We start from the raw sequence: 25,107 nt of genomic DNA, 5'->3' as shown, positions 1-25,107 counted from the left end.
TTTTCTATTTAATTAATTAACTAGCTTTGATTTATCACTGTTTTTTCATTTCGTTGTCCTGGGAAATTTGTCGTGTTGCAAGTACTGATATTTTAACACTTTCATATCATTTCTAGTTAAATCGTTAGGGACACAAAATGAAATAGAACTATCTAGCTCAAAATAACTGATTATAAATAAGACATTTTGCGTAAGTTGGAGCACAGTAATAAGCAGTAAGATCCTCATTATAAAGTAAATTGGGTACGCTTAAACTTCGCTCCTTAAATACTCACTTAGATGTTACATAAATTTCTCATTAGAGTTATACAATTACTATGAAAGCATTGAAAGTTGTGCAATAAAGTTCGTTTAATCTATTTACATATATTTTCCAAGTGAATAAACTATTTTCACGGTTTCATAATATCAACAAGCACGTGCAAAACCCTAAAACTGAACGTGATATGTTCTAACATTAAACTTTTAGCTATAAGTAATACTGATCGGATGACCGGCTCTCACAACGAGAAGTTGAAGAGGGCTAAAGTTACATTGTTAAGATATCAGCCTTAATAAAGGTGTACTGATGCAAATTTCCTTTCTCAAGCATAATTTAGTTGCCGCCTCTCGAATTCTGAATCTATAATGATCGCTTGAGAGCGTACTGTAATGGCTTTAAAACGTGTCACACTAAATAGCTGTTGCAGCGTAGTTTTCAATAGTGAATTAAAAAACTATTTAGTCTCAGGCTTTTTTATAAACCTAAGAATAAAATGTGATTTATTCTTAATTTATATGTAAATTTCTAAAAATTTTCGTGAGCATAAAACTTTTCTAAGCCAAGAAAATATTTTTTAATACTTGAAACGAAGTCTAAACACAAACAAATATCTGTCATCGACGGCATTTGCATTCAAAAGAATCATATTTCGTACCTATATGGATTTTACAAGAAATGCCGTGCGTAATTAGTGTGCTGAAGGAAAGAATTGCGAACTAAGGCAACCAGATTAATGGAATCAATCAGGAAAGAAAGTAAAAAAACTTACGTAAATTTATTTGAGACGAGTGATTTCCCAATTTCAACAGGAGCCCCACTCCAAGAGCCATCCAAACTCTCGAATTAAGAAAATAAAGTCCGTATCCACGTTTACCTGAGAGTTTACACAAAAGGAATCTGGATTCTCTACGGGCGAGATGAGAAATTGCCGAAAGCGCTTGACTAAAATAACCACTGAATACAATTACAAACATAGAAATTCGAAATTCGTGCTGCTTTACTTAAAGGCCTAATATTTCTTTCAAAAATGGTTTTTGGTTTACCGTCGCATTGCGTTACCGTTTCGAATGTTTACTAGAAGTTAAAGAGTTATCTTACTTACGAGTTATATTGCAAATTTACATTATCCTTAAGATCAGATTAAGACCACCGTGGGCTACATTATCATACGATTTTCCAAGTAACAGCTTACTAATAGTGTATTACGATACATGAGAAGAAAGTCGAAGGATAACCACCAAGCCACTGCTTGAAGTTGACGAATTTGAAGAAGTGGCGGAACTTCAACCTTCGTCTCTTGTGCCGTAATATACTTAATATATAATTTTTATTCGAACGAATCAAAAACTGCCATTTTTCGATCAGAAGATATGATCATAAAGAAGCACTTTTTTTACTCACGTTTGTTTTACTTGTACGCACATGTGCGCAAAAGTAAATGTGACAAATTGAAGCTGAATTGAAAATTCGTTTTTTGAACTCCTAACGGATTGACACCCTCCTCTTCGTCTCGGGTGTCAAACGACGTCGTCGTTCGAAAAACGACACTTTTCGCCCCTGTATCGAAAACTACTATTTTAGTATTTTCATTAAAACGTAACTTACATGCTTTTTTAATAAATTTCGTATGTTCATAGACAACTACTAATTAATGATCTAATTTTAAGTTTACTTACAATTTCAACGCCGTCGTCGTTCGAAAAGCGACACTTTTAGCCCTTGTATCGAAAACTGCTATTTTGTATTATCTAAAACTTTCCAAATTTGTGGCTCGATGAATCTGAGATTGTCAATTAATTAGCAAATAATTATATTCGAAGGATGAAATTATATTCGGAAGAAGATACGTAAACTGACTTAATGTTATGAATATTAATTAATGTTATGATATATGAATAACCAAAAAAACACAAAAAGTGTAAATCAATTTGACGATTTTGAAGACACTCCTTGAAAAATACTATCAAAAACTGACATTTATGGTATGCATGTTAATTTATTTTTGGCATTAGTTAAGTCTGATTTGGTTATTCCGTTTTCATTATATTTGCTATGTTTAGACTGTAAACACAATTGCGGTTCTTGATATTAATGAAAATTGACAGTAACATTCATTTATGCATATATTTTGGGATAGAACGACTGAGAGCGATTTTTTACAGATTTGCCTTCATTTAGCCTTATTTAAACAATTTATTAACATTCTCTTTCTCAGATATATTTTCAGGACTATTGCAGAATTGCAATCGAAAAATGAATGTAACTTTTTTAAATCAATTTCTTTACTAACTGAAATGTTTCTGCTACCTCTTGAGCTCTTGCTAAATAATTTGTTAGTTATTGTGAAATGTGGTAGCCATTTATTTAACTACCCTAGGTTCAAACCTTTTGCGTTGTGTCATTATTGCTGATAATTATTAAGAGCAATTACTGATCACGTCACTTGAAGAAATAAAAATTTATGTTATTGGTTTCTCACTTTCCTTTCCATGTTCCTACACAGGGTGATTCAAAATTGGCGTCATTCCTCTGGAGGTGTTGTCTGGCGGTGTTTTAGGAGTACAGAAAAATAGTAAAAAAAATAATTGTTATTGAAAACTGAGCAATTTGCAAAAAACTATATTAAAAAAACGGCAACAATGTTTTTCAAGGTAATCTGCCTAATTAACAGTACGTAAAAACCTGCTGCTTCTGATTACTTTAAACTCCGGTAACCATGGATAATTAGAGAAAGTGACAATAAGATAAACAAGGATAAACCGTAAATTCAGCAGGAATAGTTGAACGACGGAACGTATTTCGAAACTCATACCCGCGAATTACTAATTTATTAACAAATTACAAGAGTTTGAGTCTCTAACTCCAATCAAGTGTCTGTGAAATCACCTTATTATGCACTCTTCTCGAGCAGCTTCTCGTATTCGGTTAATTAACTCCTGCTCAATTTATACCGGTAGTAATCGATGTGAATTTTACATACGTGGTAGGAATGTAGCCGGTATTCATTTGGTGCCTGGGAAAGTGTCAGTTGTTGTGTTATGTTCTGAGTGCCCCTGAAAGGCTCTTCTGCAATTATATCTATTACTTGTTCTTCTGTGTCTGGAACCCGAACATCTATTGTCGTCCACTATCTTCCTGGAATCACTCTCCTCGCCCTTTGTTGGCGTGAGTTCTTTCAGCTTCTGCTATGTTACCGTAGCATTTCTCCTAAACTTATCGCATATCCGCAAATTCGTAAATGCAATTTAAAAGTAAGTCACAGTTTGACAAATTATTGTTATTATTGACAAGGGCTATCCACCTGTACCTATCTGTTATATTGTATCAACAAATTGTAGAAAATAACTTTTTTAATATCAAATTTTTTCGCAATTTGAAGCAGAGATTGTAGTTTACGCTACCAATTAAACATGAAACACTTTCAAAACAATGCTTAGTAACAAACTTGAAGTTCGATTTCCAACTGTTAATATTTTCTAGAAATTATCGAAAAAAAACGTTTTAATACCTTTTTTTTACTTTTGTACTAATTTTATCGTACCTTCCAAGTGAGCCCCTATTACGCCTTAAAAGGAATGACGCCAATTTTGATCTCTCTGTAGTTTTTACTGTAGTCGAGTATGGGCAATTTAGAAACTAATAAAAGTTTCGCTCAGCTATTAGAAGTGGGTTGTGTACCTAAAATTCGTTATTCCCTTGTCAGTCGTAAAGGTCATTATTAGACCTCCAATTGAAGACTTTTAATAGCTGTTCGCCAGGTTTGCTATAGATAATCCCATATCGGTTTATTGCTTCGCTTATTTGAACATTTTCGCAATTTAATAACCACAAAGTATGTACTTTTCAGTTTTTTGTGCTATTCTGTTTGATAATAAATTCAAAATACAATTTATATGCATTACAAAATTATTTCGAAGTTTCATTTGCAGATAACTCAACTGCCCTTAATTGAAAGCTGCACTTAACTATTTAAATGAGAGAAGCGAATTTCCAACTGGCTTGCATGCATTGTGGAACTGTCTTTAGTTCTTGAGGCACAATTATCATCGAACGAAAATGCAAATTGGTTTCAATCTTGGATATGAAAAGGATGGTCCAACCATTATGCACGATTTTAATTAACGTCAAACATTAACATTGAGTTTTTTTCCCAACTTAATTTAACATTTCTGTGTTTGAGTGTTTGACAAATTCAACAATGGAGAGGTACACAATTGAGCAGCGCGTTAAGATCGTTGATGCCTTCTACGAAAATGGGCGTTCAAATCAAATTGCATTTTGTGCAATTCGTGATTTTTTAGGTCAGCATAATCGACCAAATCTGTCCACAATCAGCAGAATTGTTCGCAAATTTCATCAAACCGGGTTTGTAGGAAATGTGAACACACCTGCGCATTCTCGCCCAGTTCGTTCTGCAGAAAACATTGCTGTTGTTCGCGATAGTGTGGCAGAAGAGCCGTCAACCTCGACTCGTCGTCGTGCCCAACAAATGAACATCTCACGAACATCACTGATACGAATTTTGAATAAAGATTTTAATTTACACGCTTATAAAGTTCAATTTACTCAAGAGCTGAAGCCTACTAACCAAGCGTCGTCAATACGCCGAATGGTTGATTGAACAGACAGAAGTTAATGGTGACTTCACAATGAAAATCATCTTCAGCGACGAGGCACGCTTTTGCCTCAGTGGATTCGTTAACAAGCAGAATTGCCGCATTTGAGCAAATGAGAATCCACAAGTCATGTGGACCATCGGATAGAGATACCTATGCCACCAAAGCCCTGGCGAACATTTGGTAGATATTTGGTCTCACACATAATTGTCGTAGATCGTTCTATCATAATAAAAAACATCAAATAATTCTCTGAAAAGTTTTTGTTTGATTTACAATTAATATCGAGCATTTAGGTTGGAGCACCCTTTCAATTTTACGCCATGCAATACATTTCTATGAAGGCTAAATTCTTTAAACATTTTGAGAGACTATAGTTTAAATGAAAATTAGATTAACTGAGATCGAAACTTTTGTGTTATCATCAAGCAGAATCTAATGGATTTGTAGATAATCAATCAATACTTTGACCTGTTTAGTCTTCTTCTTCATTCTTGATTTTAGGCGAATCGCCTGTTCAATTATCGTTCACTTTTGTGACGCTGTCGCTCCATCGTTTCCTGGAGCGCTCAACGACTCTTAAGACTCTTAAGAATTCGTCCCAATGGGGACTTGTCGCGAGCGATTCTCACAAGTTTGCGGTGGTCCATCCTGCTTATGTGCTCATTCCATTCCTTCTTCCTTTGCTACCCATTGATTGATGTTCTAGACATTACAGGCTGTTCTGACATCCTCGCTTCTCTCTCTATTCAGCAGTGTCCTTGTAGTGATTGTACGGAGTATTTTCATCTCAGCTGTCTCTAGGAATCTTTTGTTTTTCGCTGTTTCTGGCCTGGTTTCTGCGCTATACGTCATCACCGGACTCACGACGGATTTGTCAATCCTCAATTTAGTCTCCGTAATAAACCTGTTTGGTGAACTTTTTAATTCTAGACATGTAGTGACAGTTTACGTAGATAATCCCCGTGCTAAGTTCAGCAGCAAAGTTATATTTGATTTTTAAATCATTGATCAATACTTAAAGCTATTTAGTGAACTTCTTAATGCTGTACATTTAGCGATATTTGCACTTTACCCAGATAAAGCAGGAGCATTTTAAATAACTCTTCTATCAACCGAGAAAATAGGTCTATTTCGTTGTAGTTAACTTACCCGGGGAAACAATTCAATATACATAATTAATTTAAAATTTCATTAAACAGAGTATATAATGTTACTTACCGATATGAATAAATCCAGCAGGGTACACAAAAAAATAAGCTTGATAGAATATGTCGCACACACAAGGCGCACGAATTGGACACTTTCAGTACAAGACGTCCAGTTTTAAGAGATGAACCGTTAGTTATAATAGTCCCTGTTAAGCTATTTTTGTTTCAATATGTAGCACTTCAATCTTAATATGTGGATTTGGAAAGATGTTATTAAATGAAGAACCCAATTATTTCAATAAAGGCTAAAGCTGTTACGATGCGGTGCTAATAATATGCAGTGTTAAATCGTAGTTTAATCTGGAAGTATTAAAATGACGGCACACAAAGCCTTAATACCGAAAGGTCTAATTTCGGTCGAAAATTTCTATTAAAGAAGTTTGTGCTATCTTGTGAATTAGAGCTTCCTATTAGAATAACCTAATGTTTCAAATGACCTATTTCAAAATTGCTAATCTGCTATTTTAAAGCAGTAACTTGCGGATTTTTTTATCAACATTTTTAAATAAAGAAATAAAATACTTCTATATCAAGTTTAATATCAGCATACGACTTATTTTGCTTTAGCATAATATACAATTCTGCAAACATTCCTTAAATCAGTTAATCATTTGCCAAAAAAGAAAATACAAATGTAAAAGTTTCTCAATTATTTAGAAATGTAAACCTGTAGCTTAATTAAATTTCTCTCTGATTTGATTGCGCAAAATAATGGGAAATGTGACAACCAACCGAAAAATAAGGGGAAAATTAATTTCAGTCTTTGTCTATGGATTATCAGACTTTCCTCGCCCAGGGACTGAAATGTAGCTGATTGTCTGAAAATATAATCTAAGCAGATAATTTCTGTCAACCTTTACAGTAACAAAGAATCGCATAAGTGTGCGGTTTAATCAGTCAATTTAGAAATTTAGGCACAAAGCTAAAACGTTTCAAATAGTACTGGACTAATTTCCTAAGACCTTAAATTCGATTCGACGAATTATAATCGTCAGTCTGAAAAATCCTTTGTAGGCATAAAAGAAGCATAAACTAAGTGTTCTGCATGCGATATTTATAACTATAAATATATGCTTAAATGAAAATATTTGAAAGGCAAAAATGCTTTATAAATTTTCTAATAACATCATCATATTCCATTTGCTCAAAGGAACGCATAACGCTTGTACTATTTTCAGCTTCATTACTTTCCAACTTAACAGAATATTTTAATTTTGTTCCTCAACAAAACGTCTTGAGCCTCCCGAAAAACATAAAGTCAAATGTCGCACACATGTTTTTCTTCAATCGGAATTTTTTTTTTAGCAAGATAATGTTAAGTTTATTAGCGTTTGTCTGTGACTAGAATCAGCTAGAAAACTGAAAAATAAGCAGCTTTCTGAATCTATTTCAAAGTTCAGTTTTTGAGACAAAGTTGCTTTTTCAAAAATTTTTGTTATTCACATGTCATTTATTTATAAATAATTCATTTTTTGTGATTATTCTCGGTTGGAAAAAAATCTTAATGGAATATCGAGTATGTAATTAGTTTTTTAAATGAAATAATTGCCAACTCATTGGAAATGGCTGGTTACTGTTGCCCCAAATGAATTTAAAAACATATGTGTTATTTAAAAACATATGTATAGAAAATCAACAAAATTAGAAAATTTTGAAACACGAAACAGATTGATATTTAGGTCAAAATATGTATCAACTTTTTAAACTTGAAGTAAAAATGAGCTGAGAACCCTTTTCACTTTCACTTTTGTTCTATATGACATTAACAATTTCACTCAGGCAAACACTCTTAAGTCCCAAGATTTTCCACTAACCGGTTAGGTTTCTAAACTATTCAATGTAAGCTGGAACTGTCCAGTTTTACGAGAATTTACGAAACGAAAATAATTTGACGCTCTTCGCTCGGAAAATCCAGCTCGAGCCTTACGCGACTCGCGAACACAAGCACACAGGTGAAGTCGATGAAATCGCAAGTTTTCTGGACCACGTGGAAATGTTTTTGTAGTGCGCAATAGCTGAATCTAACCGCTTGTTTGGGTTTTTATTTTCAATTTTGCTTTGTTATTTCCAACTTTTTCAGTTACACATTCACGTAATGGACTCTTGCAGGTCTTGCTTTTATTAAAGCCGTAAAATTGAAGGGAACTAATTTAATAATAGCAATAATAATAACTAAATTAAAAGATAATAATAATCAATACGAAACAATAAAATATCAGACTATTTATTATTTTAATAAGTTTAATTATACTGTAATTCAAAATTGTTGACCCGTACTTTTTCATTGTCTATTAAGATCCAGAAGATTTTCATCTACAGAAATCGAATATATTTTCACATAGTGTAATTTACATATTATAACAAAAGTAGAACAACAATGAAATATTTGCAGTAAAATGTAGATATTTAAATATTTTGATTGGGGTTACAAAATTTTACTGATTGAAAACACACTCAATTATTAATAATGCAATGATTCGTCGAAAGGATTAAAGCTAACTTAAACTAACTCTGGAATAGCTTTGAAGTTGGAATGAGCAATAACAATGAAGTTGGGCAACCTCATGCTCGCTATACAATTCGGTATGGACGGTGTTTTGCACACCTTTGTGCTTTAGTGCGCTGAGGATTACTGCTTGCCTTTTTATTTCGTTTTTTATAGATGATTGATTGGATGATTACTGATTTATTAATTTCTATTTATTGATTATTATTAGATTGACAACTTCACTTTTCCATTGTTACACACCAAAAAACACCAGCACAAAAATAATGATAGTACGCCGAACTGACACGTTCATAAATGTTCTATCCGCGCCAACAGACGGGTACCTGCTGAGCCGGAGCATACGGATTTCTCAGTTTTAGCACCGTTCGGCCTTGGGTTTGAGATATTCCCTGATCAGCTGGTCCCCAAACTGCTGGAAGTTGTAGCAGCGAATCGCCGCCGGAGTTCCCACGCCTGGAGCAGGCGCCTTCGCCCCAAGCCTAGTTCTGAGCGATCGACCGACCTACAGGGGTTGAAAATTAGAGAACTAAACTACTCTGCATGCTTATGTGTCACTGCACGTCATATGCAATAGGTAGACGAAGACTCCTGGGAGGGGATGAAATTCCACCAGACCAGATCATGCGAACTCCTTTCAAGATTCTTCTGGAATTTATTAAATTTACAGGGATAATGAGGGAGTAAAATTACGAGGGCACAATAGGACAGAAATGACCACGGTGCAAGGCCAAACACCACCTCGACGGTGAGGAAAAGGTTTTAGTGGGTAAACAGCGTAGCTGGAGTCCCACACAGCCTAGAGCGCCAAATGCTCGGCTCTGGGTGTGCGTAAGAGAGCATTTTCCGAGCTGCAAGTTGCTCAGAGATCTATGGAGCGGTGAGCGGCATAGGACGGGTGCGATTGATATCATAGAGAGAGTTGCAACCTTAAAGTGGAACTGGTCCACCTCACAAAAAAAGGCCTAGCTCTGACCGCACTCCGCCTCACCTGTACGTCACTGGGTCTTGCCCTTGCCACCACGACTTACCAGTTATCCTGGGTTCCGCCGCTTCGGAGTCCTCACGGCATCTGTCACGAGAAGACTGTCAAGACCCGGAGTAAAGTTCGCCAACTCTCTTGCCTTCAAATGTCCTGGAATTTTCCCGAACGCCTTGGGTAACCTCATCAATAAGGCATGAAATAGCCATAGCGCCTACTATCTCCCACCTCTTGATCAGCCCGAGCTTCGCTTGATAATAATGAATGACTGACTGTATATCTGACTCTGACTTCTATATACAGCATAACCGGATAATGATCAGTTACTCCAAAATGAATAGTGTAAGCATTAATTTTAGTTGGATTAGTTTTCATTTTATTTTTGATAAAGATATGATCTAGGCATGTACTACTCTCTGAAGTTACCCGAGTTGGGCCGTTAACGCAGAACAAAAATCCTAAATGGTACATCATAGACAAATACAAGTTCACAGTACCTTCTTGTTAGTCCATTATATTTCTATTTATTTCATCTGAAATTATAACAAAATGTGACCCTTTATTGCAATTTTGAAAATAAATTTCAAGGTCTTCTAGAAATAGTGCTTTACTTGTCTTTGGGGGCTTGTACAGATATATAATGTTAATTTCTTTATTATTTTTTTGTAAAGTAATGTTACTTATGGTTACACTAGAATTTTTCAACACGGAATGGCCAATATCAACCACTAAGCCGGCCTTTATAAAAACTACGACACGCTACACGACTACGCATTATTGAAATACATTGAGGATCCCTCTATTGCAAATTGATCATCATGACAATCAAACGATTCACTTAAGACTATAATGTCACAATAATCCCATATATTATAACCACAAAAAAATACCAGCAATTCATTGAATTTTTTTAATACTTCTAATATTGAAATGCAAAACATTAAACAACTTATTTTCAAAATTAATTCTATCATTTAAAAAATTGCGGTCAACACACTGATGACAGACTTCATTCTCCAGTGAATCCATGTCTTCCAAACCATCAGTTCTTGCCGTTGAGAAGCAATTTTCTTTTTCATAGTCTATCTTTCCACGCAGTATGTTCAGTAGGTATTTATGAGAAGGACACTCAGGATCGTTCGCCGCATGTTGGTCGTGGTAATCAAGTTTATATCATTGATGTTCACCTGTGCAGTACTCATGCATTTGCGGTAAGGCTGTTGACATCTATAGCACCTAACGATACCTAGATCTTCGTATACTAGATATCTCTGCTAGCCTATGTATATATTTTGCAAACTCAATCAACATCATTCTTCTAAAAATAGATGGCGAGCACTCACCATAAATTGTCGCCAATCCTCCATTTTTTTGGGTATCGGTATAAACGTAATTTTTATATTGCATGGATGATCTAAAATTTGATTTTGATTCATAATTGATCGTATTATGTTTTGTTGGTCCAGCTCGTCCGAAAAGCCAACAATCCTAAAGCGAGGCCGTCTCATCTTAGTCACTTGGACGTCATACCCTTTCAGTTCAGTTCATTATTAGCTTCCTTCTTGAGGATCTCTATATCATTTTGGGTCGCACACTTAATCAGAAAACTTCCATCTTTGGTAAGTCGAGCATTCTTTATGTTCAACTTAAATTCTGCTGGAATTATTATTCTCTTAAAATCTGCTTCAGTTCTAGTAGTCTTCTGCTGGTTTAATTATTATGCTTGGTAAGTTGTAAAGCATTTCCGATGGCTTTTTTATTTTTCCTGCTGCTTCACTATAGAGTATCCTCCTTTCAGCACATTCGGATTGGGATGACTGCAATCCCGCAATTTTGTGACGTAGAAGATATATTATTTCTTCTTTAGTCTTCATAATGTTTTATTTGTTTTCAATTTTTTCAATAAGCAAAGTGTGTGTGTCGAATTTAACACATTTTTGACATCTAAATTTCAGAATCCTGGATTCTTTCTTCGCCTCAGAAGACGTTAGGTTTGCACACTGTTTACAGTATTTTCTCCTACAATAATCGCACGAAAATACCGGATTCTTAGTCACTCAGTAAGTCGAGTAAATAAGCAAAAATGTGGAGCAGAAAAATGCAGCACTTAGTTGTAGAATGAATACAGTACCCAATGCCGCAAATCCTGGTGGGTCGATTGAGATCGAAAAAAGGCTTGCCAGGTATACACCCGACCCCCTTAGAGGATAGCGAAGTGCCGGGTTTTCGTCACTTTTGGGTTCCGTCAATCTTTATTATGTACTTACTACTGACCTTAAATTGTTTATTACTTCACTTCTATTTGTCCTAGCTTAGTGATGCAAAAACACTACACTCCTCACTTTTTGCACCACACGCACCCACTAGTCTCACGAGGTCTCATAGTTCAAATTGCCCCTGTTTTGCACTTTCAGACCGTAAATGCTGCTCCATCGTCTGCGAGGGTAGTTGGAGGAATGATTACTTCTGTCTGCACCATAGAGTAAGTAAAATAAGAGAGCTGACAATCTTATGGGTGACCCTGATAACGCGTTGCGCTGGTAGCGCTACAACTGGCTAAACTGCGACTGACGGCACTAAAATATCGCTGTTTAGACCGAGAACTTAGGGGCATGTGCGAAACGTGCAGGACTTAATAATAAAATAAGGATACGTTAGATTTGTTCTGCCTTTTTTCAACTTGCGGAGCAACGCGACTGGATATAATTCTTTAACTGCTGCGTTGTTTATGCTAAATGAAACTAACCTAAGAATTAATTTTAACCACGCTTCCGACTGATCGTTCGAGCTTGACGGCCATTTGCACCAGTCATCCTTAAAACTTATTCTTAGTAAGTGATAACTTTGGATTAAGGTTAACTCTAACTACAGACAGCTTTGCACGGCTGTCAATTAAGTGTTACTTAGCTAAGATAAAGTTTTATCTGGCAAAATTGCTAAAAATAACAAATTGGCTTTTGCCCCCGCCTTTTCTTTCCAAAATAACTTTTATCTTGGAACGAATAAAGTCGTTAGTTTGAGTTTGCCATTATTGTATACGTCTCAAGTGTAATTAATTAGAAACATACAGGGTGATTGAAAATTGGCGTCATTCCTCTGGAGGTGTTGTCTAGCAATGTTTTAAGAGCACAGAAAAAATGGTAAAAAAAATTAATTGTTATTAAACACTGAGAAATTTGCAAAAACCTATATTAGAAAAACGACAACAATGTTTTTTAATGTAATCTGGCTAATTAACATTACATAACCTCAAACTATTAATTTGTTTACAAATTACAACAACATTCATTTGAGTAACTCCAAACAAGTGCCTGTGTAATCACTTTATTATGCACTCTTCTCGAGCAGCTTCTCGTATTCGGTTAAAGTTAACTTCTGCTCAATTTATACGGGTGTTCAGTAATCCATTATTTCAATGTCAATCAATTATTTCAATGTAAATACGTGGTAGGAATGTAGCCGGTATTAATTTGGTGCCTGGGATAGTGTGTGCAAAGTTCTGAGTGCCCCTGAAAGGCTCTTCTGCAATGATGTCCAATGTCTTCTGTGACTGGAACCCGAAAATCGATTGTCGTCCACTATCTTCCTGGAACCCCTCTCCTCACCCTTTGTTGGCGTGAGTTCTTTCAGCTTCTGCAATGTTACTGTAGCATTTCCTCAGAACTAATCGTATATCCGCAAATTCGTAAAAGGAAATTCGGATTTTTTCGGAAATTGCAAATAAATTACTACTACACATAATATAATATATTAGTGTCTTTACCTACAAACAAGTTAGTGCATTTGTAGTCTCCGTATTATCTACTCTTATCGAGCAACTTCTCGAATTCGGTTAATTAACTTCTGCACAATTTGTAACGGTGTTCAGTAATCCATTGGTTTAATGTGTCCTTGTGGCGTGCGTTTCTTACATGCAATGCTCTGAGTGCCCCTGAAAGGCTCTTCTGCAATGATGTCCAATACTTGTTCCTCTGTGTCTGGAACACGAACATCAATTGTCGTTCACTATCTTCCTGGAGCCAATCTCTCGTATCTCTAGCCCTTTGTTGGCGTAAGTGCTTACCGCTTCTGCAATGTTACTGTGGCATTTCTCCAGAACTAATCTAATAATTGTAGAAGAGAACTTTTTGGAGATCAAAAATTTTCGTAATTTGAAGCAAAGGTCGTAATTTTTCTTTTTGAACGCTTTAGTATTCCATTATACTTCCAATTAAACATGGAACACTTTTAAAATAATGCTTAATAACAAAGTTGAAATTCTATTTTTAACTCACATTTAGGAATGTTTTCCGGGCTTTGAAGCCGTGGTCTATGGGAATTTCTTCCTGACGTTTCGTCCACAACTGCGGTGGACATTATCAAAGGCGATGAGGCAGTGGGCGAAGTGATCTCCCGTGCTTTCCGACTATGACTGCTGGATTCCCTGTCGTATTTATGCAGCCCAGCCGTGTGTTCTCATGTGTGGGGGATGGGTGGGGGTTCAAATGCTTCGGCGCACACGCTGTTTGGCGCAAAACGTGCTTCCAATCTGGATTGAGTGCCGTAATTTCTTCTTTTCTGTTAAGGTTGTTTTGGTGTTTAAATATTTCGATGGCCTCCCTGGTGAGTATCGGGTAGTATCTTTGAGATTGGTGCAGAATGTCCACTTTGTCGAAGCGTATTTGGTGGCCGTCTAGCAGTCTTCGTGCTCCGCTACTGCTGATTTTTCTGTTTGTCCCAATCTGCAACTTTGTTTGTGCTCTGTGATTCTAGTGTTTATGCTTCGTTTTGTAGTGCCGATGTATGCTCTTCCACAGCTGCACGGAACTCTGTAGACTCCTGGTGCTGATAAAGGATCCCGTTTGTTAAGATCCATAAACCGGATGTACCACTGAGACCCATTGCGAGCGCCATTGGAAGTCCGACCTACAATATTGCAAAATATCTAGCTAAAATATTACAGCCAAAAATTGGAAAAACGGACTGCTCTATAAAGGACTCATCCCATTTTGTTCAGAGGTTGCACTCACTGTCGTTGTCGCCCGGGGAAATCCTTGTGAGTTTTGATGTGGTTTCATTGTTCACAATGGTATCAATCAGGGAGGCAATGGAACTTGTTGCCAGAGAATTTCCACCAGACATCGCGAAACTCTTCGAACACTGTCTAACCACAATCTACTTTCAGTGGAACAGCGAATTCTTTGAGCAGACGGATGGAGTAGCAATGGGCAGCCCTCTTAGTCCAGTGATAGCCAACTATTTTATGGAAAAATTTGAGAGGAACGCTCTGGACACAGCCGTGAGGAAACCTAAGTGTTGGTTTCTCTATGTTGATGACACTTTTGTTGTTTGGGGCCATGGTCTGACTGAACTTGAAGACTTCCTGAGGCACTTCAACTCAATAAACCCTAAAATTCAATTCACTATGGAAGTGGAGAAGGATGGGCGACTGCCTTTTTTGGATGTCTTGGTGACCAGATAAACCAACGGAAATCTGGCCCACACGGTGTACAGAAAACCGACACATACCGACCGGTACCTGCACAGTGGTTCAAACCATCATCCCAGTCAGAAAAATGGAGTCATGAAAACTCTCACCGAAGAGCCAGAAGAATCTGCGAACCAGCCGAGCTGGAGAGAGAATTAAAACACCTGGAAAGGGCCTTTGGTTGGAATTGATACACATGGAGTATGGAATGGATACACATGGAGTTGGAATGGAGCACAAACGAAGTTGCAGATTGGGACAAACAGAAAAATCAGCAGTAGCGGAGCACGCACTGCTAGACGGCCACCAAATACGCTTCGACAAAGTGGACATTCTGCACCAATCTGCAAGATACTACCCGAGACTCACCAGAGAGGACATCGAAATATTTAAACACCAAAACAACTTTAACAGAAAAGAAGAAATTACGGCAGTCAATCCAGATTGAAAGCGCGTTTTGCGCCAAACAGCGTGTGCGCCGAAGCATTTCAAGCCCCACCCATCCTCCACGCATGAGCACACACGGCTGGGCTGCATAAATACGACGGAAACCCAGCAGTTGACCCAGTTATCCCCCATGGAGTCCCTAGAGGACCAGGACTAGCTGTAAGTTAGCTTAGGTAGCAAGAGAGGTTGTATTAGACTTAGGTCTAAACTTAGGGGTAATGTGCCCACATTAGGTTAAGGTAGATTAAGTCAGGGATGTCAGCTTGCACAAAGTGTAAAACACTCTATAGATGTTAGAATTAAGTACTCGTAGAAAGTTAGCAATAAGAAATTTGTAAAAAATTTGTCTGAAATAAATAACGTCCAAGTTGAACCAGTCTTAGTCGGAAAGCACGGGAGATTACTTCGCCCACTGCCTCATCGCCTTTAATGTCCACCACAGTTGTGGACAAAACGTCAGGAAGAAATTCCCATAGACCACGGCTTCAAAGCCCGGAAAACATTTCTAAATGTGATTTAACCGGCCGTGAAAGCCTTTATAGTCTATTTTTAACTGTTAATATCTTCTAGAAATTATCGAAAAAAAAATGTAAATATTTTTCTCGAATCCTCCAAGTGAGCCCTTATTGCCCCTTAAAACGAATGTATTGTATTATTAAATATGGAGTCATTTGAAAAAAGCAAATTTTTTTTATGCTTAAGTATTCCAATATGCTACCACTTAAACACGCGACCATTTCAAAATAATGCTTAATAGCAAAGGTGAAATTCGATTTTCAACTGCCAATATATTTTAGAAATTAGAGAAAAAAAAATTTCAGTATTTTTCTGGTACTCTCCAAGTCACTCCGTATTACTCCTTAAAAGGGCGTTAAAAGGGCGACGCCAATTTTGAATCACGCTGTATATGCGCATCAATGTACAACACCTTATGGCCTTTCATCAAATGTGTATGTGTCATCTGTATAATAAATTAAATACTTAATAAAAAATTGTATACGTTTATTGTCGAAGAATGATATGTTTAAATTAATATTTTTGCGCTCATTCGTGCAACCCAATCGACTTCTCAATGTTCGTGGAAAATTAAGCAACATTCTGTAATAAAAAATGAAAATTATAATCGATTTTTATTGAGAAATTTGACTTTAAATGGATCCGACGCGGTTTTACTGTGAATCAATGATATTTCATCCTCGGTTATCTTAAAGGTCCTATATGCTCTTTACATAAGTTGAAGTTGTTAATAAAGGTTACTTTAAAAAGATAATTTTGCTGTTGTTCTGCGTGGTTTGAATAGAACTAATAGGCAAGTTTATAAACGAATAGTTCCTCTGGTTAACGATCACTCAGAAACAAATTCTTACAGTTTAAATGCAAATCACATTCGCATAAAAATTAATCGCATTAAATGCGACTGTTATTATATTACCTTTATACATATCTCAGATACAATGGAAAAAATCGAATGGCATAATAGGAATATTATTTAACCAATGTTGCTTCATAGCTAATTTCTTTACCAAATTGACTTGGACCTCCTTGTTTTGGCGATGTATGTATAACAATGGCATCTTAGGAATACTAAGTAAGGTTTCTTTGTCAGTCGATCAAATGTACCGTTTATACGAGGTTCTTTGGAAGTGTCTTTGATTTCGTTAACCATTTAATATACTTTTTTACCTACCAAATTGGAAAAAATGTGTTTCTAATATTTGGAAGTGAAAAGTTGATATAATTGAAAATTTTACTGTTGAAAATTTAAAATAAGCCATCGATCTCGTACTTACGACAAATTGCAGAGCAAATCTAAAAAATATAATATATCTAATCTGATCATATTCCTTAAAATACAAATAATGTATTATTTCCCTTCAATTCGATACAGCTATTTTTTTGATTCGGCCAACCTTAGAATAACCAGCTAAATAAATTGAATTAAGTTCGTTGTAATAATACTCTATAAATAAGCTGTAGCATAAGCGGTACCTACGTGTCGCTATTCCACCCCTCCATTAGGCCATTTCCCATGCAATGCAATCGAAAAGCTTGTATCAAAAATCATGTTCTTCGAGTTGAACTTGTTCCTTAAAAAGGAAGAAAGCAGATGTGTACGCACTGAAGAAAATCCTCGTTAACTCGAAGAAAAAATACCTCGTTTGATTGGATGTTCCTTAATAGTTTGTTTTGTATTAGGTATTAGACGATTGTGTACATTTATTTTCTATGGCAAAAATTAATATTAGAAAAATCAGTCATCGCGATTTAGTGGCATAAAATCAGATAAATTCGGTTTTAAAAGAATTGATTGGGCTTATTAAATATTATCAGATTTAGCAAAGTCGTAGAAGGGTTCGAAAACCGAGTGCCTTACTTGTTTCAGAACTCCTCAACCTTTAGAAAATTGACGTGAAAAGTAGCCTATTAATTGCCATTTGAATTGATATTTTGAGCTGTAAAATACAATTCTACAAAGTTTTAGTTATATCCAAATACAATCACAACTCCTATGGTCTCAAATGAGATAATTAGATCAAAGATAATAGATATTTTCAATTAACCTTGTATATGAATTGATCCGTATCATCGAATCACACACGGTAGGCGTACGTTTTTACATATCACCAAGCTATTGTTAGTTCGGTATTGTCACCATCAAGCATTGAGCTTTCTTTTTCACCTTCCCAAATTGAGCAAAGTGATTTCGGAACTTGGGTGGAATGGATCAAGCTGATTCGAAATGGCATAATACTTAAAACGGGATTTTTTATAGTTTTTTCGTTTTGCTTATACCGTTAGTGCTCTCTAATTACCAGTGAATTTCGAGAACACTTGGTTTTGAAAAAAGCGATCTCGTGCTACTTACTGCTGCTTTTAAGGCACTATACATAAACAGTTGTCTCGCTTTTATCATCTTCAGTAGACGTTACAATGTGTGTCAATGTGTTCAGATACCGGCAAATATGACGACTTGTAACTCTAAACATGAAAAAAATGGGTGATTTTTCTTCACGTTTATTTTTTATAGTAGTTCTTTTTGGTAAGTGAAAAATTTGGGAAAATATTCAAAACACGCAATGACTTCTTATAGGTACGTTGGACAGATCTGCGTCGTTGCAACTTATTATTGGAGATTGTCCAATTTACTTCTTTGAAAGATGTATACATTCGGAAGTTGTGAAGTTTATATTATCAATTCCTTCGGGAAATGGAAGCTCATTATATGAATTGGATCCTTTCAACCCTGTCTTACCGAGGGGATTTAATTCTTTAGTAAGTAATAGTCTAATGTAGCATATAAAACACACAAACTACGGTTTTATTTGCAATTTAAATAAAAATGTTATTCCGGGATTAATAAAACTGTACTTGCTTCTACCGGAATTAAATGACATTTGACTTGGTTCACAACGAACTTTTAATCTATTTCAAAATTTAGTCGTAGTTAATAAATATTGAACCATGTCCATCTGAATAATACGTTTAATACAAAAATAATACAAATTTATTGCAACCTAATATTTATTAAATTATTAGAACATTATATAACTCGGATTTACAAAATAAAATTTTCATAGATCTCTGTCCACCTGTGGCATGTATTTTAACACTAATTTAATATCAGCTTTCTTCTTTGCTTTCAACTATGGTTTTTCTGTGATTTGTTTGACATTATTAAAGTTATCGAGTATATTATTATTACAATGTTTGGTACGCTGATTACGTGTTGTACCATCTAGTCTCACAGTGGACAAAGTACCCAAAGTACAGTAGTTAAAAGGCGTTTTATCGCTAACGTGCGTAGTAGTTAGTAAATAGTGAACGCATTTAACTTTTGTGTAAGGAATTTTATTGTATTCGGAATTCTTGGAAATTGTTTTTTGGAAATTTAAAAAATCAGTGGACTTCATTTGTATTATAACATATTTTTTTAAATAGGCAATGTGCACTAGGTTTCTGATTAACGACACTGGGCGGTGTACTAAATGTCGCAATTTTCTCTCGAGAAAACTATGCACTGAATCCTCTTCCTGTACATTAGTATGTCTGAGGGTTCTGTAAATTTTCGTTGTCTGGTTTCTATTCGGGGATGATTTTTAAAGAAATGCTGTAATCCACATGACAAGTTTTTATTTTGGTGAATTCAGGAATCCGATCAAACTAAAAATTTGTTATTTCAGGGAAATCTGTAAGAATTCGATCCAAAATTTTCAGAAAATTCTTGCAAATTTGATTTCCTGCAAATCAGTACTCGGTCCCGTTCAATTCAAAATAATATTTTTACGTGTGCTGTTCATACCTGTCTTTCGGTTTTGAAACTCTCGATCTACTTATTTTTTATCGCTTCTTTCAACAAACTTGGATTTTCGGTCTTGTTTGTTTATGTTTATTTTGAGTTGACATTTTAAACGACATTTACATTGTCCCTTCACGGCCTTCATTTCCACAAGTTTTCCTTTACTATCAATAGATACATTCCAGCCCATTTTGTGCGCCTTTTTCCAATATTTTGTATCCGTTCATTAATTAATATCCCTTTGACGTTGAGAACATTGTTTATCCGTGCTGGCTGTAGGTACAGCACTAAAATAGGAAAAAAAACTAATTTTATTGGATCTTATATTATGTAATAATTGTGTTAGAATCAGGATTCTGATTCCCAGTACATGTGCTACCTCTGAATAAAATTAAACAAACTTAACTTACTTTATATTGCCTTCGGGGCTACTAATACAGGGTGTCCCACCGGGAACCGCCGCGATCTGGCAAAGTAACAACAACAAACAACAACAACATCTTTATTCATTGAAAGGCTATCGACCATTGCAGTCTTTCCGCCCAATGGTAGTAAATGATGATGAACAAAAAAAAATTAATGATTAGCAAAAAAATCAATAAAAATTATCACTATACAATAATTTAACAGTCGAAGTAAAAACTAAGTATTTGGTCATGTCGTGGTCTGTCCATTATTGCGCGTGTGGGCCTTGATAAGCACAGTTGCTTCAGTACTGTTCAGGTGTTTCCTCTGTAATTCCATTTTTCTTGAAGTACTATATCTATGTCCATTATTTTTGGTAGCCGTGTCAGGTCGTACAACAGTTGCGTTGATGGGTTATGCAGTGCAAGATGTAGTCTTGTTCTGTTGCATTGCTTGCATTTGCTAATAGTAGTAAATTTGGGTTGCTGTCCTCGTACTTATACCTTGGTTTTTGTATGTTAGTGACCGAAAAACTTTAGCTCGCTTTATTGCTACTGTTCTGATATGTTGGACCTGGCAAAGTATAATTAGGAGAAATTTGAAAATTGAACAGTGCGGCGAAGTCATTGGGGGCAAGCGGTCTAAAATATTTTCAAAATGGGCACAAGTCCGATTATACCGGAAGTAGATATCAACTTATTAGCTTATTTTAAATGGAACACCCTATATACGTATTGTACCGTGGATGGCCGAGTATCTAACTCTTTCTTCACCTTCCAACTTTTATTCACCTTTGTATAACTTTAAATGCGGAACAGGAACAAACTAACTTCAAAATTACCGTCAACTTTACAAACAATAACAAAAACACATGGAAAACTCGCTCTTCAGACTCGCGGGGCTTAACCTCTTCTGCACCCGGTCGCTCCTGTCACTTTACTGACTCCCCATGGTTCTCGTCGTCGCTTATATAGTTTTCTCCAGGTATCCCTGATAGTTGATAGTAAATGGGGCCCAAATGGGAGCCCCATATGGGCCCCATTATTACATTTTGCAATTCTACTTTGAATTCTCACAGTATTTCATTTATGACATCCTATACCTAAGTGTATTTTGATATATTTGAAATTTTATGTAAAAAATTGCAGTTGCAGCCACTCGCTTAATTATTAATTTTTGCTTTAAGGAATATGTGCTACTTAATTTGAGTCACTTTTATTGTTAAAAAGGACTTACTTTATTTGAATTTCGGGAACATTTTGAAAACTTTGAATACAAAGTGTTAAAAAATAAGTTTCAAAATACAGTTGAGAAAACCGCACAAAATATTTCTTTCAAATTAAAACCTCCATTTTTGATAATTTTGTTTTATTCAATATTAAAAATAATTGTATCTTTCTGTAAGGTTGTCTATTCCAAAACTGGTTAGTTTTCGAAATAGTGTCAATATTGAATGTTTTCATATGGCCATATGACTATTGGCCACATCTTATTTTAAATCCTGTCACTCTTAGTTGCCATCACAAAAGTGGCCAGATTTAGTACAATGAAATGCCCAAAAAATGCTTATAGCTTATAGTCAGTTACCTTTTAAAAATAATTAATAATCATGCCCGTACGCTTAAATTATATAAACGAAAATATATTATTATTTAAACTTATTTATTATTTATGGAGAATGTGATAAAGTTATTTCCCTTCGATATGCAATATTTTCGACTGCTCTTCTCGGTTTCCATAGGACATTTTCGGGGTGAAATGAAAAAATAGAAAGGTTAAGTTGCGAGCCTTTAAGTACTGGGCGCATTCACCTCACCTTTGCTTTTGCAGTTTGTGGGAATCCAGAGCTCTCTTTTTTAGTGAATAAAGATAGTAGCATCTTTTTCGACTGATTTTTCAAAAAGTTATATACATATAATAGTATATAACATATTAAATGTGGCAAGGATCTCTCAACGTACGAATGAAAAAGTTGCGTATTTCCTTGAGTATGGAGCCGCATTAACTTTCTAAAACTAGAAGACAATTTTGTTATATGTTTGAATATACCAGTGCTGACAACGATTAAAATGTTGACAGCAGTCCAGGATCTCAAAATGTTTATCAAATTTAATGACCCCTTCGTATGGATCAAAAAATTGGAACTTGATACCTTCTTACCTTAAGTAGTTTGTAGTGCCTTTCTTTTCGTATAATATTTGGGGGTGTTAAAGTTTCGCTTAACATTTTATAAAGAGGCATTTAGTAACAGTTGAGGTTTCGTTTCACCAACTAATTTAAGAATATTATTTGACGAATAATAATATGCCGGTTAGACAGACGTAACAGAACTGCGCGTTTGATTTCTTATGCGAAAAATGTAACTTACTTAGATTGTGGCTAGTGTTTGTATTAAACAAATTGGTGATTTCAACTCAAATTAGTATCTATAAATATGGACATGGGAGTTCAGCATAATTCTCATCCGACGACTTGTAGGATACATTATTAATAATTTAATGTAATAGTATTGCCTGTTCTGGCAGTGGGTTTTTTTTCCTCTTTTTTTTTTTGATGACATAACGACGGCTGTTGTTAATGCTGAAATGCACTTATGTCATTAAGTGATGAAATGTTAAACCAGACAGGGCACAACACAAAGCAACAGTTGCTGACATACAAAAAAAAATTGATGAAAACTATTAATTTTTTATGTTTTTCATAATAATCTAATTGCAGCTTTTATCGCATCATTGATTAATTTTACATATCTGACAGACGAATTATAAACAGTCTTAAAATCATGCAGATATTGTATACTTTCTCACAACAACACAGCCAGAAAGTGGTTGCAGCAGGTAAACGAATGTTTTCTAATCATAAGATCACAGTTTATGTGTATCTTTCCAAATAACTCGTGTTGTCAAATAAGTATAATAGAGCAAGGAGTTGCCAACTACCTTAACGGAATTGTTCATTACTAACTCGTTATCAAGTTATGTTGAAAGGTTAGTAGGAAAAAGTGAACGCGTAGTTTATTTAAAAATTTTAAATTATCTTCTGGAACTAAAAAGTATACTGCGAACGCCTTTTGAATATAGTAATGGATAGGGGACTTGCATCCTAATGATTTATGCCAAGGTATTTTTCTTCAATTATTTTGATTTAGGAATTGTTCTATGAAGTTTTTAGCTGTTGAAATGAGCAAATTAAAGATTACGACTTTGAAACTAAAAAGTAAGGCTATTTTCTTAACGTAAGTTTTCCTAAAAACATATTTTTCCCGTTTATTACAAGTCGAGAAGATAACCGACTTGAACAATTCATAATTCTGAAACCATCCATTTATTATAAAAAATAATACACGAATATTATTGGGGCAGCATAAATATTTTAGCACTTTAATCTAGTGGCTTATTAAGTGGAATATACTAAGTAATTTTAAAATAACTTGATATTTAAACAGAAGCTCTAAATTGGTACCTACCTCATTTAATCATTGTCAAAATTGAAATGGATTTATAACATATTGCTTTAAAGAGTTATTTCGATATATTTAGTGTAATGATATTTATAGAATTAATCAATTCATTCTACTTGGCATTGAATATATGTATAAGCAAGTGATTACGAGGGAATAGTTAAGAACGCGTATATAAGGTGGTCCAACCGAAAAGTATTCAGAAAGCTTTACGGCTTTGTTTGAAAAAATTCAAAAATTGCTGTGACCACTTGCTTTTGGCTTTCATAAAATAATTTTATTAAAGATGTAAATTAACTATATAATGACTTATAATTAAAAAAATAACTTGGGTAATGTTGAAATTAACATAAAGTTTCAAGTTGTAATGTATGGATCTAAAATAAGCTCGGCGTAAATTTGCAAGCATATCTCGAACTTTAGCAATATATAACATACCTGTTGGCTATATGTTTGACGAGCAAATATATTTGCGCAAACTTAATATTTAATTTAATGAACTGCCTAATTATATTTTCAAAGCAATTTGAAATTAATCTTTGAAAATAGCCAGACATAAAGTTTTCTGCTCTAAAAACCAAACCAGTAGATAATAGTTTACATCCTGGTACAACGTTTGTATAAAACACTTTCTTGTACTTGCTATAATTTACTAAACTTTTAACTGGTTCTTTTAAAATGAGCCACCCTGTATATGTGTAACATGATTCAATACAGAACAGACAACAATCAGCAGGTGACATTAAAGATCAAATAAAGGAAAGTGGGTCATTTCTCTGATGGAACTATAAACTTGCCACTCTATTCAGCTGTTAACAATGTGATTTTTGAAAATTTGATTCTTATCAATTGAGTTTTCTTATTAATGATGTAAAATGCATTTCAATGAATATCACATTACATGATATATTTATCAATAACTTTTTAAATACGTACACAACAGATGACACATCATATTTACTGCGATCACAATTGATACTTAAATATTTAGTACGTCCAACAAATCGCATTACATCAATGTAACCAGTCAACGAAAAACACAAAACCTGAAGATGCAACTCACTCGTACTTGGGAAACGCGAGGAATAAATTATTGTCTCCAAAGTAAAAAGTACGTCAAGTTGAGTGGTTTTGTGCTAAATTTAGGACTTTTTCAGAACAGACAGATATTTATGTCATTGCTTTCGAAATTCAATTAGAAAACTTATTTGTGAATAATTGCATTACAATCCGCGGATCAAAGCGGCGAATTTATAAATAACCCAATTTTCTCTATTTATCTAAAATCTATATTTGTTATACAAAGAGGTTATTGACCCATATTAGGCTTTTTCTGCTCTGAATTACATATGATGATTGATGGGGATATTCAATACAAACTATGAAAAATTTAAAATATCCCCTTTGCATTGAAAGCGATGCTAAGAAAAAATGTTTATATTTATCAATGGAAA

At 35.0% G+C, this 25,107-nt stretch overlaps 1 protein-coding gene and 1 long non-coding RNA gene across 2 annotated transcripts in view; one reads left to right on the top strand and one right to left on the bottom strand.

The window, feature by feature from the left end:
- The first annotated feature begins 18,125 nt into the window (after positions 1 to 18,125).
- Positions 18,126 to 25,107, top strand: part of LOC109544372 (phospholipase A1) — a 12,772-nt gene continuing 5,790 nt past the window's right edge. Inside the window, exons 1-2 of the mRNA XM_019914511.2 lie at positions 18,126 to 18,531; positions 18,583 to 18,764. Coding sequence (XP_019770070.1) covers positions 18,477 to 18,531; positions 18,583 to 18,764 — 237 coding nt within the window. The 5' untranslated portion in view covers positions 18,126 to 18,476. The remainder of the gene's footprint in view (positions 18,532 to 18,582; positions 18,765 to 25,107) is intronic.
- LOC125504619 lies at positions 18,996 to 19,918 on the bottom strand. The gene is made up of 2 exons (XR_007281601.1): positions 19,792 to 19,918; positions 18,996 to 19,652 (listed from the first exon to the last, which is right to left on the bottom strand). It is a non-coding gene; the product is annotated as an uncharacterized LOC125504619 (long non-coding RNA).

The sequence above is a fragment of the Dendroctonus ponderosae genome, unplaced genomic scaffold (assembly GCF_020466585.1).
Source record: "Dendroctonus ponderosae isolate FM_Combo_2020 unplaced genomic scaffold, Dpon_F_20191213v2 Dpon_F_20191213_5, whole genome shotgun sequence".
Lineage (NCBI taxonomy): Eukaryota > Metazoa > Arthropoda > Insecta > Coleoptera > Curculionidae > Dendroctonus > Dendroctonus ponderosae.
Note: the sequence above shows the minus strand (reverse complement) of the source record. Positions and strands in the feature narration are given on the sequence as shown.